Source organism: Canis lupus, chromosome 26 (genome assembly GCF_003254725.2).
Source record: "Canis lupus dingo isolate Sandy chromosome 26, ASM325472v2, whole genome shotgun sequence".
In the NCBI taxonomy this organism is placed as follows: Eukaryota; Metazoa; Chordata; class Mammalia; order Carnivora; family Canidae; genus Canis; species Canis lupus.
Window position 1 is genome coordinate 7,338,215 of NC_064268.1, and position 17,788 is coordinate 7,356,002.

At 41.4% G+C, this 17,788-nt stretch overlaps 1 protein-coding gene across 25 annotated transcripts in view; it reads left to right on the top strand.

Annotated features, from left to right (window-relative positions):
- CLIP1 (CAP-Gly domain containing linker protein 1) overlaps positions 1-17,788 on the top strand; it is a 123,943-nt gene that overhangs the window by 49,929 nt on the left and 56,226 nt on the right. For 17 of the 25 annotated variants that reach the window (XR_007406128.1, XM_049101725.1, XM_025473794.3 and 14 more), the window contains 6 exons: positions 6,280-6,404; positions 7,399-7,621; positions 11,922-12,119; positions 12,723-12,826; positions 14,620-14,680; positions 15,950-15,982. Coding sequence is in view for 24 of the 25 variants with exons in the window: in XM_049101725.1 (XP_048957682.1) it covers positions 6,280-6,404; positions 7,399-7,621; positions 11,922-12,119; positions 12,723-12,826; positions 14,620-14,680; positions 15,950-15,982 (744 nt within the window). In the remaining variant the exon portion in view is untranslated. The remainder of the gene's footprint in view (positions 1-6,279; positions 6,405-7,398; positions 7,622-11,921; positions 12,120-12,722; positions 12,827-14,619; positions 14,681-15,949; positions 15,983-17,788) is intronic. The other 8 variants (XM_049101732.1, XM_049101745.1, XM_049101737.1 and 5 more) reach the window with 2 other exon arrangements.

Genomic DNA, 17,788 nt, shown 5'->3' on the forward strand with positions numbered 1-17,788 from the left:
CATGTTTTGTAGAAACCTCTTAAAAGTATTTACTATTCTTCACTAGAATTACTTGTCCCACTTTCTCTACCAGTGGCCAACACTATTCTGTTTATATTTGTAGCCCAATGACCCAAGTACTCAAGAAATATATATTGAATGAATGAATGAGAACTTAAAAATCTGAGATTTTCTAAAGTATGAAAACTGGCTTTGTTTTCCTTTGAGTTTTTAAATTAATTTTGTCTCCAGTAATAACTTCTAATTTTGACTTAGATTGACCACACTTTAGGAGTTAATATGCTCATATCCTGAGATTAAAGATAGTAAATGGTAGTTGTATTTGCCATGGATCTAGTTTTTTGTTTTTATGTTGAAATTTTTTTCCCTAAGAATCTTGCTATCTGGGATCCCTGGGTGGCTCAGTGGTTTAGCGCCTGTCTTCGGCCCGGGGTGTGATCCTGGAGACCTGGGATCGAGTCCCACGTCGGACTCCCTGCTTGGAGCCTGCTTCTCCCTCTGCCTGTGTCTCTGCCTTTCTTTCTCTCTGTGTCTCTCATGAATAAATAAGAATAAGATTCTTTTTTTTTTTATTTTTATTTTTATTTTTTTTTGTTTAATTAAGAATAAGAATCTTAAAAAAGAAGCTTGCTATCTGTACCTAAAACATAGATTTGAAAATTGTGGCTTATATCTAATGTAACTGCACATACTAAAATACTGTGGATCTCTGGAACATTTGAAAAGTAAAACTAACCTTATACAATTGTGTTTAAATGCTTAGAAAAAAATCTGTAGAATGATTAAGTAGAAAAGCATTCAAGTGATTTTAGGACTTAATGTGACTTCCTGTCTCTGTTGATATTTTGAGCAACTACCAATGATATTTTACAGGAAGAGGGAAAGCATATTGACTGTCATATGAGTCAAGTGTTCGGAGTTTAGTGGGAGAAAAAGTATAAAAAACCACCCATCCGGGACACCTGGGTGGCTCAGTGGTTGAGCATCCGCCTTTGGCTCAGGGCGTGATCCTGGGATCTGGAATCGAGTCCCACGTCGGGCTCCTTGCATGGAGCCTTGCTTCACCCTCTGCCTATGTCTCTGCCTCTGTCTCTCATGCATAAATAAAATCTTAAAAAAACAAAAACAAAAAAACACCCATCCTAGGAACCGGTAATCATCCATTTCAAATAAATTTTGTGGCTTGATATTTTTTCTTCAGGGTAAATGCATATTTTATTACCTGCCTTTAGAGAAATAGTTGCTTGTCTGCTGTTGATGTTTTTTAAATTCTTAAATTTTTATTTTTTTATAGTAAACAAGACATTTTCTTTTTTTTAAGACTTTATTTGTGAGAGAGCACAAGCAGGGGGAGCAGCAGGAGAGGGAGGAGTAGGCTCCCCCTTGAGCAGTGAGCCTGACACAAAGCTTGACCCCAGGATCATGACCCGAGCTGAAGGTGGATACTCGACCGACTGAGCCACTCAGGTGCCCCAGGATTTTGTACTTTTAATTCATAAAGAGAACTTCCTTTGAAGTGAGTGGTCAGGGGGTACCTGGGTGGCTCAGTTGGTTAAGCATATGCCTTCGGCTCAGGTTATGATTTCAGGGTCCTGTCAGCAGGGAGTCTGCTTCTCCTTCTGCCTTCTCCCAGCTGCTCATGCTCTGTCTCTCAAATAAATAAAATCTTAATAAGAGAGAGTGGTCAGAAGGTGAGTCTTTGAGATTAGCTTCACTGCTACACAGACTTCCCTCTCTGAGTAAGCTTTTCCCACACTGGCCACACAGATAGGGTGTCTCTTCTGTGTGGGTTTTTCCAGGTGGGATACAATTTCCCCTGGTGTGGAAACTTCCTGCACTTTGTGCAAGCTTAGGGTTTCAGGGCTGTACAGACTCTGATGTGATCAATGAAACCTCCTTCTGATTAAAGGCTTTTCTACACTGATCACATCTATAGGACTTTTCACCACTGTGAACTTTTCTATTAACAGCCAGGTTACTTTGATTCCTGAAGCTTCTCTGACAGATAACACACTCCTAGGGTTTCTGCCTAGTGTGGAGTTTTTCCTGAATGGCCAAACTACCCTGTTGACTAAAAGTTTTTCCTACACCCCTTGCACTGATGGGGCTTCTCTACTGCTTGTATTCACTGATGTTTAACAAGATTGCCTTTGGCCCTGAAGCTGTTCCACAGTAGATACATTCAAAGGACCTTTGACCAGTATGTATTCTCTCACATGAGGTTAAGACTGAATTTTGCCTGAAGGATCTTCCACATTCTTGACACTCATAGATCCTCTGTCTCACTCTAGGTGAATCTTTCCGTAGTGTCCTAGAATCCGGGGATTTTTATTCCAGCTTCTCTCTTTTGAAAGAATTCTGGAAATCTCAGTTTGAGGATCCTATGGCCTCAGGGTGATTATATTTGTAGTGGGCTTCTGTCATCACATTGAAATAAGCTGTGTTCTGGGCGAATCTTCCATGACAGTCCAGCAGGGTAGTTGTTGGAAATCCCAATGTATCCATGCCTGCTATATGCTATTTTGTGGTTTTTTTAAAAATAAAGCTTCTGAATGAAGCCTGTGGTTTGATTGGACAAATTATTTACTGACCACAGCCTGTTAGACGCCTCTTAGGAAAACAATTGCCATAACAGTAACTTAGACTCACTGACACCCCCCCGCCCACGCGCCCCAAAGAATTCAACAGATTAATCTGATGAGATCACATTATCTTTAATGACTTGTGTTCTGTTTATATAGTGTTGGGTAGCCAGCAGTTCCGAGTGGTGTGGTGTGGGAGGGTGGAGAAAACTGAAGTGAGCTTATATAGGGGACTATTATAGATTCCTTGAACACCAGTATGAGTTATTAAACAGTCAAATGTGCCAGATTTAGAACTAGGATTCCCGTTAGTGTGGGCAAACTAGCTGCTAGCATATATCAGACTCTTACACAGTCACACACTGCTCTAAGCAATTTTATGTGGATTATTTTACTTCATCCTCCCAGCAGTCCCAAAATTATCACCATTTTACCTATGAGGAAAATGAGCTTTAGAAATTAAGCAACCTGACTCATTAATAGAATTTGAGTTTGTTCAACTTTAGAAGCTACGCTCTATCTCAGCATATCACTTCCTCTACTCACTTCTGAGACATCAGATTCAACCTCAGCTATGAGAGATCTTTTTCCTTTAGTCAGTTTATGTGGGAAAGTGGCCTTTTCTGTGTAAGTGCCAGTGGAGAAAATCACCTTTCATTTATCTGGTGAACGTTCGTTAACTGTCTGCTGTGCTAGACATTGAAGGTCGAGGTGCTGGACACAAGGCTCTTGCCATAGGGTTTCCTCCTATTCTGTCTTGCCTCAGTGACACCTGTCATGACACCAGAGCGCTCCTGTAATGTCCTGGCGCTGCCTGTCCTCTGTCACCCTTACATGGCCTTCCTGCCAGCAATACCTTAAACCATCTTCCCTCGTTCCTTAAATCAGTTGCATAAGTTTCCCTTTCAGAGGAAACATTGGCTTGAGGCTTTAACGTTATTCCATCTTCAACAAAGGGTTAAAACTGGAAAAAAGAAGTGTGTCATCCCAAATTCATAGAGGGCTATAGTCATACAAGATTTAGAAACAAATGCCTTTAGTATTAAAAAGCAAGACAAAAAATAAACTTAGCATTGGTCTTAAGAAACTAAGAAGGAGGGACCCTGGCTTAGTTGCTGGACATGCGACTCTTGATCTCAATGTCGTGGGTTCAGGCCCCAAGTTGGGCCTAGATCTTACTTACATAAAAATTTTTTAAAATTTTTCAAAAAGAAACTAGGAAGGAAAAAACAATAAACCAAAAGGAAGCAGGAAAAAAGGAAATAGTAAGGATAAAATGTGAATTCGAGAAAATAGAGAACCTCAAACACAAAAGGGAAAAATCTACAAGCTGGTTCCTGTTTAACATCAGTAAAATAAATCACCTTCCCTAGGTAATCTACAGTTAACACAGTCCCGCTGGTCTCAGAATTAGCCAAAATGATTTTTAAATGGGTTAAATAAATAAACCTACTTAAGTATCTGTTAGTAGGAACTGATTAGATAAACGAATGCATCCATATGGTAGATTAACAGCAGTTGCAAATACAAAGAAGGAAGTTCTCTGTGTTCTGCAAGGTATAATACAGTGCATATAAAACACCAGCTTTTGTGTAAAAATAAAAGAGAGGAATAAGAACAAACATTAATGTTTGCTTTCATCTGCATGTAGAAATGCTGGGAGGAAGGATGCATGGCCAAATCAGTAACAGTGCTTTCCTGCATGGTGGGAGTGGGGTAGGTTAGGACAAGAGTTCAGTAAGGAGATGCTTTCCTTGACATTTATTTCATTTTTATTTTTTTAAAAGATTTTATTGATTTATTAGAGAGAGAGACAGACAGACAGGCAGAGGGAGAAGCAGGCTCCATGCAGGGAGCCCGACATGGGACTCGATCCCAGGTCTCCAGGATCATGGCCTGGACTGAAGGCGGCGCTAAACCACTAAGCCACCGGGGCTGCCCTACTTATTTATTTTAAAATATTTATTTATTTTAGTGAGGGGGAGTGCTGTGTGCACACAGGGGAGGTGGTGGAGATAGGAGTGAGGGGGTGGAAGGAGTAGAGGGAGAGGGAGTCTTTTAAGCAGACTCTAGTCTGAGCCCGAGCCAGCCACAGGGCTTCGTCTCCAAACCTTGAGATCATGACCTGAGCCCAAACCAAGAGTCAGACACTTAACTGACTGTTCTAGCCAGGCACCCCTTGATGCATATTTATATTTAAAATTTTGGAACCATGAGAATGCATTATTGGCTATTCAGGAATTAATTTAAGTTCATTATGTATAAAGAGGGTTTTTTTGTTTGTTTGTTTGTTTTTGTTTTTTAATCAGTAATAAAAAGGTGAACATCCCAAAGGAAAAGTGAGGAAAGTGCCTGTATTGTGGTACATCTCTGCCATGGAATCCTAGCCCACCTCTGGAGCGTGTCAGGGAGAGTGAACCAGAAAACAGGGGCTATCTCAGGGTGTTGAGAACACAGACAAAACGTTTCTTTTTTGGTTATAACGTTCTTAAGTTCTTGCAGTGACTCCTCTTCATTATGGGGGGGGGGCAATTTCTAAAGAAGCAATTAAGAAAAAGGAAGTTTAGAAAAAAAGGAAGAAAAGAAAAAGTAAAGAGTCTTAAGGGAAGCCAGCTCTAGCAGATACGGCACAGATTGCAAAGTGGCAGTAATTGTGGCAAATAATGCCGTGGCAGTAGTGCAAATATTGAATTTTCAAACCTGTAGAAGGACTCACTCATCACTGTGTTCTTGGGGGCCCAGGGGATTCTGGAAAAATGAGTATTTGAAGTAGAAAGTAATGGCAAAAGAAGGAATAATACATAGATGCGGTGGGTAATTTTGGAAGTAATGTTTGCATAGTACATCAAACGGAGGGGACGAAGAGTTACACATTAAAAAAGACAGCTTTGAAGATTCATGTGAAATAAAATATGAAGAATAATCTTAACAGTCATGAGGAAACAGCCTCACAATGGAAAATATCAGTAAAGTGAAATTATCTTAGAGAATTTATGTTTTCATGCCACGTACACTTAGGCCAAAACCAAACATGGATACGTCCTTAATGTGTGTGTGTTGTCACTTCCCATGGATGAAGACATAAAGGATGGATGAGGAAACAGAGCAGTGGTACAGTGTGCGGAATATGGATGGATTTTGTTTTCCTTCAAGGAATATATGGGTTTTATTTTTGTAGCGAATACTTATTTTTTTTAAAGATTTTATTTATTTATTCATGAAAGACACACAGAGACACAGGCAGAGACACAGGGAGAGACAGAAGCAGGCTCCATGCAAGGAGCCTGATGTGGGACTCGATCCCAGGTCTCCAGGATCACACCCTGGGCTGCAGGCAGCACCAAACTGCTGCGCCACTGGGGCTGCTGCGAATACTTATTTTGAAGCAGGAGAAGTCCTCTGGAGTAATAAAGTGTTTTCTAAGGAAGGGACTAATTAATTTGGTGGACAGCACAATGACTCAATATTACATAGGCTGTTTTGTTACTGGGACATATCGCTCTTAATGTAAGTCATCCCAGTAAACTTCACCAATCTTTGGAGAAAACTCTTTAAATGCTGAAGAGAAGGTAAAGAGAAGCTGTTGGGGGAAATGTGAAGTCTTCTACTTAATTATTCATTGCAACTACAAAGGATTAAGCTATGGAATTATGTCCATCTCCTTATATTTTTACATATGCTTTTTTTTTTTTTCCAGGTTGGTGGCACCAAGGCTGGTGTAGTCCGGTTTCTTGGGGAGACAGACTTTGCCAAAGGGGAATGGTGTGGTGTGGAGTTGGATGAGCCTCTTGGGAAGAACGATGGGGCAGTTGCTGGAACCAGGTTTGTTTGGAGTTGGAATCTTATCTCCCTCTTGCATGTAAAGGTGCTCAAACAGATTTCACCAAGAGCTGCATTAAAAAAAAATATATATATTTGTTTGAGAGGGGGGCAGGGTAGAGGGGCAGAGGGAGAGAAAGTCTTAAGCAGACTCCTCAGTGAGTGCAAAGCCCGAGGCGGGGCTCAATCCCATGACCCTGCTATCAGGACCTGAGGAGAAACTAGGAGTCCACACTTAACTCACTGAGCCACCCATGCACCCCAAGAGCTACATTTCTGTTTCCTAAGACTCCTATGATTTTTTTCCCCCACTAGAATTATAGCTGTTCTTTCTTTTTTTTTTTTTTTTTAAGATTTTATTTATTTATTCATAGAGACACACACACACAGAGGCAGAGACACTGGCAGAGGGAGAAGCAGGGTCCATGCAGGGAGCCTGATGTGGAACTTGATCCTGGGACTCCAGGATCACGCCCTAGGCCAAAGGCAGGCACTAAACCTCTGACCCACCGAGGAATCCCTATTTTTAAGACTTTTTTAAAAGAGAAATTATAGTTTCATAGCAAAATTGAGAGGAGGATACAGAGAATTGCTGTATATGCCTTGCCCCGACTAGCCCCATTATCCGCATCCTGCATCCGGGTGGCTGTGTGTTACGACCTTTGAACCAACATTGACACATCACAGTCTGAACCCTTCTACTGTATGTCAGTAGAAATATTTATTCCCTTTGTACCTTAGGAGCACTTTAGCAATAGATGAGTAATTTTGTCTCTGTGTATCATAAAGTAATTCATTAGTGTGTTTTCTAAAACATTATTGGGGTTATCAGCCCCCATACATGTGAATGCTGCATGCTGGTTGATTGCCCTGGCTTACTGATAGAATTCACAGCAAACCAGTCATGAATTATAACCAAAAAATGATGCCTTTGCTTATAGTTCTTATTTCTTGTATTTAAGGTTTTTGTCACTGCTTTTATTGTTATTTTCTACAGGTATTTTCAGTGCCAACCCAAATATGGCTTGTTTGCTCCTGTGCACAAAGTGACCAAGATTGGCTTCCCTTCCACTACGCCAGCTAAAGCCAAGGCTGCTGCCGTGAGGCGGGTGATGGCGACCACGCCCGCCAGCCTGAAGCGCAGCCCTTCCGCCTCGTCTCTCAGCTCCATGAGCTCAGTGGCCTCCTCCGTGAGCAGCAAGCCCAGCCGGACAGGATTAGTAAGCCTCCCTCTTCTCACCGCATGCCTCTACCTTCCAGACACCATAGACACCTGCTGCTGTTGGACCTGCTTTGCTTTTGGAGCTATTAACTTGCCTCATACTAAATGTTAGCTGTAGCTTGCAGAGGCCCATTCTAGGTTTCATAAAACAAAGCCTTTAGCAAGAAGACAAGTTTGGAAATAGTTTTGAACACCATTTCAGCTTCTTAGGGCCCTAAGATATACCAGTTCTTGCTGAGTCTGTAGTGACTACTGGGAGTCTAACATATGGGATGATTTCTTTTCTCTGAAATTATTTGGGGCACAAGAATGACAGGAAATTTGGAGGGGTCCTTTTCCTCAATGACCTAGGTCTCTCTGACTTCAAACAATTTGAAGGACTAAAGTATTTTGAGAAAAGGCATGTTCTTAGAATTTCGGTAATATGTTAGTAGAGTCTAACCCATGGAAAACCCTCAGTGTGTGAAGTGTTCCTGACTTGGGCCAGAGGACACAGAGGGGAACTAGTGGAACTTGAAATGATGCTAGGAAAAGCCATGTCTTGTTTCTCTCTCTATCTCCTCTCCCTTCCACTTCCTTTCTCCTGCTTTTTCCCATTTAGATCAGTAAAAATAGAATCATCAGAATTAAAATAGGTAGTGGTGGCTCATTCTGTTTGTTAATGTGGTGTTTTATTAGGGTCAAAACAATAACTTCTTGGCTCATCTCCTGCCAGTAATTTTATTTACTTGAAGTGAGGCAAATACTGTTTAGATTTGTAAGGCTGCTCTGCACTAGATCACTGCATTACAAGTAAACTACAGACAGGAGGGAGAATATTACATGGTGTGATCTGGAGTAAGGCTGCTGGCCCCTGGTCTCATTTGCCATCCCTTCCGTGGTCCTCAGGTCCTCTGGGAAGAGAAAGGGGAGGAATCTTTCCTTCAAGTGTGGGGTGAGGGGGAGGAGTGCTTCTGTGCCAACCAACTGGACTTTCTCTTAAGTTCTGGTAAACTAAATACCTATTTGGACTTTTTCATTTTGCATATGAAAAGAAAGTCTAAATCTTCAGCAGAAAAATTACAAATGGACTTTGACAATAAAAGCTTGACAAGAACAATGACAGAAGTGAAGCCACCCCTCTTTGGACAAAGCCTCATTTAGCAAATTCATATGGACATCTAGTCTACCTTGCTAATCCAGGAGCAAGTGCATAGAAGTGTCTTCTCTGGATTACAAATTCTTTCTTGAGTAACTTTTATTATGTTGTAGTTTTAAGTGTCTATCTCTTTGGAAGAGAATGAAGCACTCCCCACTCCCTCCTCTCTCTCCTCTTTTCAGACCAGTTCTAATTCATTTTAGCTCACCTCAGTGAAGAAAAGTGATGAAAGAGAAAGGAGTCTTCTTACCTTGTAAAACAGCTTGTTTTTGTAGATAGTTTATTTTGGAGATACACCTTGTTTTTATAGAGAGTGGCTATAGTTTCTAAACCAAAAATCACCATAAAACAATAAGCCAAAAACACAGAGGGTATGACTTCTAGAAATATATCTCCACAGCATAATCCCATGCATGTATATGAAAATGTCTAATGATTCTTTTTTTTTTTTTTTCTTCTAATGATTCTTTAATGCAGAATGGTCCTCTGGGAGAATTGAGCACAGAGGTGCCCAAACTCTTCTGATCTCCTACCACCTAAGTGCCTGTTATTTTGTCATAGTGCCCCTAGGCCAAAAGAAATAGCTAGGAGTTCTATTTATTAAGCAACTGGGTCCAAGCAACTTAATATTTATGCTCTAACAGTTTAGTAGCTGTCCAAAAAGAATGATATACATTAATTGAGAAAAAAAATGTTTTTAATTCAATCTTAAATAACCACACTATTAGGTTGTATGCTCCTGTTGGGGACTGCACATCCTTATCAGACCATGGAATCTTACTGAACAGTGCCACCCTCATCACCCTCATTTCCTGTGACACATTGATTTCTTTTTCTACAGTACTGGCTTTTTGTCACAGCAGCAGCCAAAACCTAGCTTTGGGAAGACATAATGTTACTGAAAGGAATATAGTACAGTTGCCTCAAGCTGGTAGTTTGTATGGTGTCTAACAAGTGTTGCTGTGTTTCCCTGGAAATTTGAAAATATTCCACAGTGCCCAGTGATTGTGCTGTAGGGCCCTAGGGCATCTCTGTGCAGGGAACCTCAGATTTAGTACATTCAGGAAGAAATGTTAATACGAGAAAGTATAATTTTAACCATAAAAATGATTAAAAGAGTATCCTTCCTCCCATATGTTTAAGAAATTTTACTAAATAGAAACAGCAAAGGACAATTTGGGTTTGATTGCATTCCTGTACTCTTATGGTTGTCAAGTTGCCTATTTTTTTAAAAGATTTATTTATTCATTTCAGGGGGAGGGGCAAAGGGAGAGGGAGAATCTCAAGCAGACTCCCCGTTAAGCACAGAGCCCAGGCAATCCTGGTGGCTTAGCGGTTTAGCACCGCCTTCTGCTTGGGGTGTGATTCTGGAGACCCGGGATCAAGTCCCATGTCGGGCTCCTTGCATGGAGCCTGCTTCTCCCTCTGCCTGTGTCTCTGCCTCTCTCTCTCTCTGTGTGTCTCTCATGAATAAATAAATAAAATCTTTCAAAAAAAAAAAAAAAAAAACCCACAGAGCCCAATGCGAGGCTCCCATCTCAGTTTTGATATGATGACCTGAGCCAAAACCAGGAGCTCAACCAGCTGAGCCTCCAGGTGCCCCTCAGATTGCCTAACAGTTGATTGAGGGCAGATCTTCACTCTGCCTCCTGGAGGAGGGCTCAGGCTGATGAAGGGCATTGAAGTGGCAAAGGAGGCTCTGATTACAGGAGATGAAGGCAGGGCCCACTCAGTCTAGATCCAACGATCTGGTCTCTACCTCAACGGCCTTGGACAAATGCATGCCAAGGGATGAGGCCTTTCCTAAATTCCCTCCCAACCCTTGGAGTCTTGCTTGGAAGAATGCTGTTCAGCTTGTCCCCATTACCCATTACTATGAGAGGAGGGCCTCAGGGTGGAGGAATCTGTGTGAGAAACAGCAGAGTAGCAGGGGACCCTGGACAGGTTTCTTTCTCCACCTTTCTCGCCACTGCCTTTCTGCCCCATTTCTTAATTCCCCTCTCTTCTCTTCCCTCCTCCCCTCCTCCTCTTTCTCCACTGGTTGTTTTTCCCTCTTTTTACTTCTCTCCACATGTCCTCTGTCTCCCTTTCTCTTACGTGTGTGTGTACCTGCACGCACAAAAACACACTTTTGAGGGTGGATAGAATTTCCCTCTTCATAAATGTCTCTGGTGATTGGGATTCAGGTCCTCAAGTTCTGGATTCCTGGGTGAGATCTCCTGTGCCTTTCATTTGTTTAAAAGTTTTTATTTAAATTCCAATTAGCTAACATACAGTGTTATGTTAGTGCCAGGTGTATGATCTAGTGATTCAGTGCTTCCATCACCCGGTGCTCTCAGGACAGGTGCTCCTCTTCATCCCCATTACCTGTTTGCACTCATCCTCCCTCTGGTAACCATCCGTTTGTTCTGTAGAGTTAAGAGTCTGTTTCTTGGTTTGTCCCCTTTTTTCCCTTTGCTTATTTGTTTTGTTTCTTAAATTCCACATATGGGTGAAATCATCTGGTATTTGTCTTTCTCTGGCTGACTTTGCTCAGCATAATACCCTCTAGTTCCATCCACATGGCAAGATTTCATTCTTTTTTATCTGTGCCTTTCATTTTGAAAGAAAGATGAAGAAAATCCTGACAAAATCCAGCTGTTTAATCCATAAAAGGAAAGTTTATGACTCCAGGGGTGACCTCTTGGTTACTTACTGGTAGTTAGAAGCTTTAAGAGTGGAAGAAAGTCTCCACCTCAAGTCTGAGGAGCAAAAGACTGGTCAAAACATCATAACAAGAACATCACTATTAATGAACCTTGGGGAGAAATGGAGCTTAGAGAAACTTCTTAACTGGGTTCTCTGGGATTTTTCTAGATTCTGACAAGGCCCTGTCAGCTGAGCTCAGGGTACCTTTGATTGGAGCCACTTATTCTCCTTCCAAACATCTTTCTGATTGTCCCATGACCTCTTATGTTGATGTGTTATTTGTGATAGCCACAATCAGGAGGCCCATGCTGTCCTGTTTCCTTGATGACAAGCTTTTCCTAATAATTGGCAAGCTTGGGAGCTGGGACAGCACTTTTGCTTTGCTGAGGAGATGCCTGCCGTGCATGCCTCATGCCCTCCTTGCATCCCCGAAAGCATCATCGCCCTTCACTTCTTTAACTTTCCTTTGCAGTTGACTGAAACCTCCTCCCGTTACGCCAGGAAGATCTCCGGCACCACTGCCCTCCAGGAGGCCCTGAAGGAGAAGCAGCAGCACATTGAGCAGCTGCTGGCTGAACGGGATCTAGAGAGGGCGGAGGTGGCCAAGGCCACAAGCCACGTGGGGGAAATAGAGCAGGAGCTAGCTCTGGCCCGGGACGGACACGACCAGGTGAAGTCTGCTGCTGACCTTGTTTCAGAGGTGGTGATGGGTTCTAAGATGACCTTGTGGAGATGGTGGTGCTTTCTAACTCGAGGGAGAAGGCTGAGTGGCGAACCTGGTGCTTGGAGCCAGGGAGCTAGTCTTGGGAGCGCTGAAAATGAGTAGAAATGTCTTTGCTGGGCTTGTTTGAAGCTGTGACCTGGGGTACCACTTTGTATTGTTAGATGAAGTTTTGTTCTTCTTGAGTCTACCTTAGTCTTTCGGTCTTTACATCCAGGTCTTTTGGCCTGTGTCAGGGGAGCTTGTTTACTAGGACCTTACCAACGACTGCAACTCCTGTTTTGTAGATTATCCTTTGTAAGCGTTTCAGCTTCAAAAAAGATGAGTGTTGTTTTAACATTGCTCTCTGTTGTTGTAGTGCTGTGGTTTTTCATCCTCCAGTTTCCAGGATTGCGGCTGAGAAGTAACCTATTAAAGATCGTAGAAAGCATTTCAGTTGTAAAAGTTATAGAGTCTTAGCTGTAGCTACTTAGCTGTAGCTCTCTGGAGGCAACCCTGGGCCTGTGTCTGGGTCAGAGAGAGGCCATTCACTGACACCCTTGCCTTTCCCAGCATGTCCTGGAATTGGAGGCCAAGATGGACCAGCTGCGAACAATGGTGGAAGCTGCTGACAGGGAGAAGGTGGAGCTTCTCAACCAACTTGAAGAGGAGAAAAGGTGATCTCAAATTGTTCCCTTGGTGCAAGTGTGACCTTTTCTTTTTAAACAATCTTAGGAAAACTTCTCATTAAGGTGCTAGCCCTTAGAACCAAAGGAATGATTGTGTATTCAGTGGAAATTAAGTCTTCGTACTGCCTGAGGAGGGTTTGTATGGATTTGACTGTTTTCTTAAGAAGTTTGGAATCATCTAGACATACCCTGCTTCGTTTAACAGCTATTTATTGAGTCCTTGCTATGTGCCAAACATCCTTGTGAGAATGGCCTCAGTGTCATGAGATTAATTCAAACCCTGTTTCTACCTGGAACTGTTTTTGGTGAGAGGACATTGTGGGTGCAAGTTACTTCATGTTTGAGAAATACCTTCCATGTATCTAGTAAAACTGTATTATGTCTGGTGAGTGATACAGGGTCCCTGTCCTTGAGAAACTCAGTATGATGAGGAAAACAAAACTTCTGAGTGAAGCAGTTAGAGAGCATTATCCAGGTCAGGATGGAATCAAGTGCTAAATTGTGTGAAACAGAGGAAGCAAGTTTGGTTCTTCTTGAGGCTGTGAACCAATACGATCTCTGAAAGAGGTGTCTGCATGGAAACCATTGGGACATTTCTGGGTAATAGGACATGTGTCCTCAACTGCGTTTAATGCCATCTTCTGTCCTTGGTGGCAGTGATTTAATTCCATAGCCGTATGGTCTGAGTTCAGGACAATCAAAGGTGCTGTTGTGGTAAGGGATATAGTGGAGGTATATAATACAGTCTTTTACCAAGGAAACTATTTTCTCACTAGAAAGAGAAACACTACACATAGGAAATTCTGTTCTTGGAAAATTCTCTTCGTATCTTAAAAATGGCTACAAATAAATGAAAGATAGTAACAGGACTTTGTAGGACCTTCTGAGTGCCAAGGTAACAGTACCATTTGCTTTGGTTCTTAAGCCAGCTCTTGGTCTGCTGACTGCTGGGCCAGAAAAATGTCCTCCCGTTTCAGGCTCACCCTTCAGTGAGCTAGAGGGTTGTAAATTATTTATGATTATATTTCTGATTCAACAGAGTAGACATTTTCTTAACTTTGCCAGAAATGCTAGTGAGTTCAACAGTTTTGGTTTCTGCAGACAAGTTATGAACTTTGTCCCCTTTTCTTCCTTACACTCCATTTTGTGAAGATTTACAATCTGGAGGTTATCTGGATTTTGTAAATCTTTAGGATATCTTATTTCATTGATTGAAACCCAAACCCAAAACAGATATTTTAAATGTGAAAAAAAAAAAAAAAGTGACTCGTTCATAACTTTATTCTCCCAGTCTTGGAACAGGTACTAGTATTATCCTTGGGCTTTCTGTGTGGGTGGCCTGCTAACCTCACCCTAAAATATCTGACCTGGGGTGATATAAAGAGATTTGTTTTCTGTGCCACTTTCCCCTATGTTCTATAATTGGAAAGTAGAAATTACAGACTTGAAATCTCAGAACCTGTTTCTGTGATAGACCTTTTCCCTTTAGGCTGGTCCCATCTTGATTAGATTCACTCTGCTGGTTGTGACCAAGGAAACCAGGTGGTTTTTTCAACTCTCACCTCATGCCTCCTGGAATCAGTACCTGGATTAAACATTGGAAGCTTCCTAAGTAGAATAGAGTTCTTAGATTTATAAGCCAGATGCCTAAAATTGCATTTCTTTCTTTTCTTCCATCATCATCTGTTACATTCACGAGGGTATTGATTATGGATCCTTTTTTTGGTAAGGCACATGTGTTCCTTGGTTGCTTAAATGCTCTGTTTCGATTTTATTCACAGGAAGGTGGAGGACCTGCAGTTCCGGGTTGAGGAAGAATCCATCACAAAAGGAGATCTTGAGGTAAAACCCCTCCAGCTCTCTACAGCTTTCATGGGTACTAGCATTCACAGATCTGGATAAGATCATTGTGCCAGAACAGGCAGCAGAGGGAACGGAAGGAGCCCCAGCCAGCCTTGGGCTGTGGGCGAGGTTCCAGCTCAGGTGCCAGAACCTGTCCATGGGCCTGGGACTGTCATGTCCTGACTCCAGTGACCCTGTTAGGTTTTTACTACTCTTTTCTTGCACTTCAAAATTCACAACCTTAATGGAGTTAATCAAGTCATAAATCTGGCAGTGTGTCCAAGTGAGACTCTAGATGTTCCTCTGATGATCAGAAATGGCCTTGTAAAGAGCATTTTTAACTTCATCATAATTGTTCCCAAAAAGTTATTTTGCTTTATCTCGGCTTTGCTTTTCAGTTGAGCTGGATAAATTTTTTATAATCTTGTAGAAGGAATAAATACATGTTCTGGTAATTGATTTTTTTAAAAGTAATTATCTGAAGAAAAACAAGAGCCATTTGTATTTCAGCTTCTTTTACTTCTATGGCATATTTTACATTCATGGAGATTTCCTTTAGCATCAATTTCTCATCTTTTAACAACTATTCATACTAATTTAAGTGGATGACAGATTTAAATGATTTTGATGCTTTTTAAACCACTGCTAGATATATGACAAATATAAATTATTAAATTATTCAAATTTTGCAGATTTTTGGTACTTTAATCTGTAATATTTTAGGAAAAATTGTACTTGCCTGTGCAGTTCCCAGAATATACACTTTTGCTGCTGTTACCAGTTTAGAGCCTGTTGGCGGCCCACACCATGCTTCCATTTCAGAGGCCTTTCCAGATAGGAACTCTGATCCCTTTGGAAATTGTCTTCATAGTCAACAGAGAGTAAGGAAGGCATTCTCCAAGTTCTAGTTTTATAAGGCCTAGAATTTAATGGATTATTCATAATTCAATAGTTCCCTTCTTGGCTCATTTCATATATAGTCACATCCCTTTAGTTGACTTTCGTGTTGTTTTCATCCATTTAAAAACACCCCAAAGTCTCATTAGAAGTTTCATATCATCAACTGATTCATGTGAGACACAGCCAAGGATGTTCTGGGGAGGAGTGAGTGAACTCTTCCCATCAGCACTAGGCCAGTGTACTCTGTATGGTACAATCATTTGAAATTAATCAGAGTTAGGGTTATTTTGAAACCCTATCACATAATCAAAACTTTAGTGGAATCTCTCCTTTTGTTGTTGCTTAATTTTTTTATTTTTTTACTAATAGCAAAAGAGCCAGATTTCTGAAGATCCTGAGAATGTAAGAGGGCACTTAACTGTGTGGAGATTTCCCTTGTTAACACAGATTGATGACAGATTAAAATGCTTATTGTTATACTCAAATACTAACTCCATAATCTGACCGGAGACATTGACCTTAATATTTCTGTGCATGTGGCTTTCAAAGCAATTATGTTTGTATCCTGAAAAAATTGTATCTAATGACTAAGCTGTATAAATCCATTTAGTGAATGCATAAGCAAATGTTTGCCTTCTGGAGAATTTTGCCAACAAGAAGGAAAAAGGATTTTGTCTGGGGGCCTGGCCTCCTTCACTTAATTCATAATGCCTTCTCATTTTAATGGAATCATTCCAAAAAAGATGATAGCTAACGGAAACATGCAAGATGAAGGAGTTAGAGAAATTCTGTGGGCAAGTTTACCCAAGTGGTCTAATTTCATTCCCTTGAGAGTAGAAGGGCATGTTGGGGGCCATTGCCTTTTTGTGAGCGCCCCCTTCTGGCCAGTGCCCACTAGTGCATGTGACCAGAAATACAGGCATGGCGTGTTGGGGCCGCAGTATTTTCCCTGAGTTGGTGAAACTAGAGACAAGCATTCTTCAGTGAAGACACTATGTGCTTTAAATTTATTATTATCGAAGTGAGATTTTTCTAGTAGCAGTGCTACCAGGCATGTAGGTATTTTTTCTTCCCCTTGTCCATCTGATGAAGATCAAATACCCAGCTCCAATCTCACCTAAGTAGCCTCCATAGCGTGGTTCCTCCTGGCACACTGCCAGCTGTAATGCCAGTTGAAAGAAACCTCAAAACTTCTGGTTTTGTTTTACCACATAAGAGAGTAAAATTAAAGCAAAGATTTTTCTTCCTACTGCTCCCTGGCAGCTGAAATAGACAACTTAAGGCCGGACTTGTAAAAAGCCTCCGTTCTGAAGGTTTCCTTTTTGTGAAGCTACTTCAGTGATCTGGGTCTCTTTCTCCTCCCAAAACAGGCTCCCTCTGCACTCATGTCAGTCTGCATGGGGATCTCCCTCCTGCCTTTCTTGTATGCTTCTCGCAGAGCCTTTGCTTTCCCTCCTAATCCCTTCCCAGGACCTTCCTCTCGGGATGTTCTGTCTTACTGTAAGAAAGGAATACTTTTAAAAGGAGGGTAGTCCTGCACAGCGTGACATTTTTATCATACACCGTGGCATGGAAGTGGATCACTAGTTCCCTTGCTGGTGATTGCTCAGACACAGCTGTAGAGTCCCAGATGGTTTGTATGCATACCCGCCAGCAAGGAGGGATTGTGGTCATCTGGAAGATCTTGGAATGGGAAGATACTTGCTTTTTATCTGGAAGTAACAACCCTTCACCCAGAAGACACTGAATTCAGTGTCAGGAGGTGAAGAAAGATTATGTTGCCTTTTGCTTTTTACTCCTAGTTTTAGATATCAGTTCTTGAGGCTGTGACCCCAATTATGTAGATCTGGATTAGATTCTTGTAAAAGCAGGTAAATTAAACATGTTCTAAGGCACATAAGGACCAAGGGGACTGTCCAGACTGTTAGGTCTTGGGTTTTATTTCATTATTTTTGTTGAGTGTAAAGAGCTGAAGCAGATGAAGAAACTTAAATTTTTTTTTTCACTTTTGAAATATTTCACGATGGTTTATATCTGGTTCACAAGCATAGTGACCTCTTTTATGTGTTGAAATCCCTAGAGGACCACCGGAGTCATTAAAAGATGTTTATAACTTAAATAATCCACCTTCTACTTAAGCTGTGCACTACTTTCTGTTACTTTGTTTAGAGTTTGTTGTCATTTCCGTGTTGCTCACATTTGTCCAGA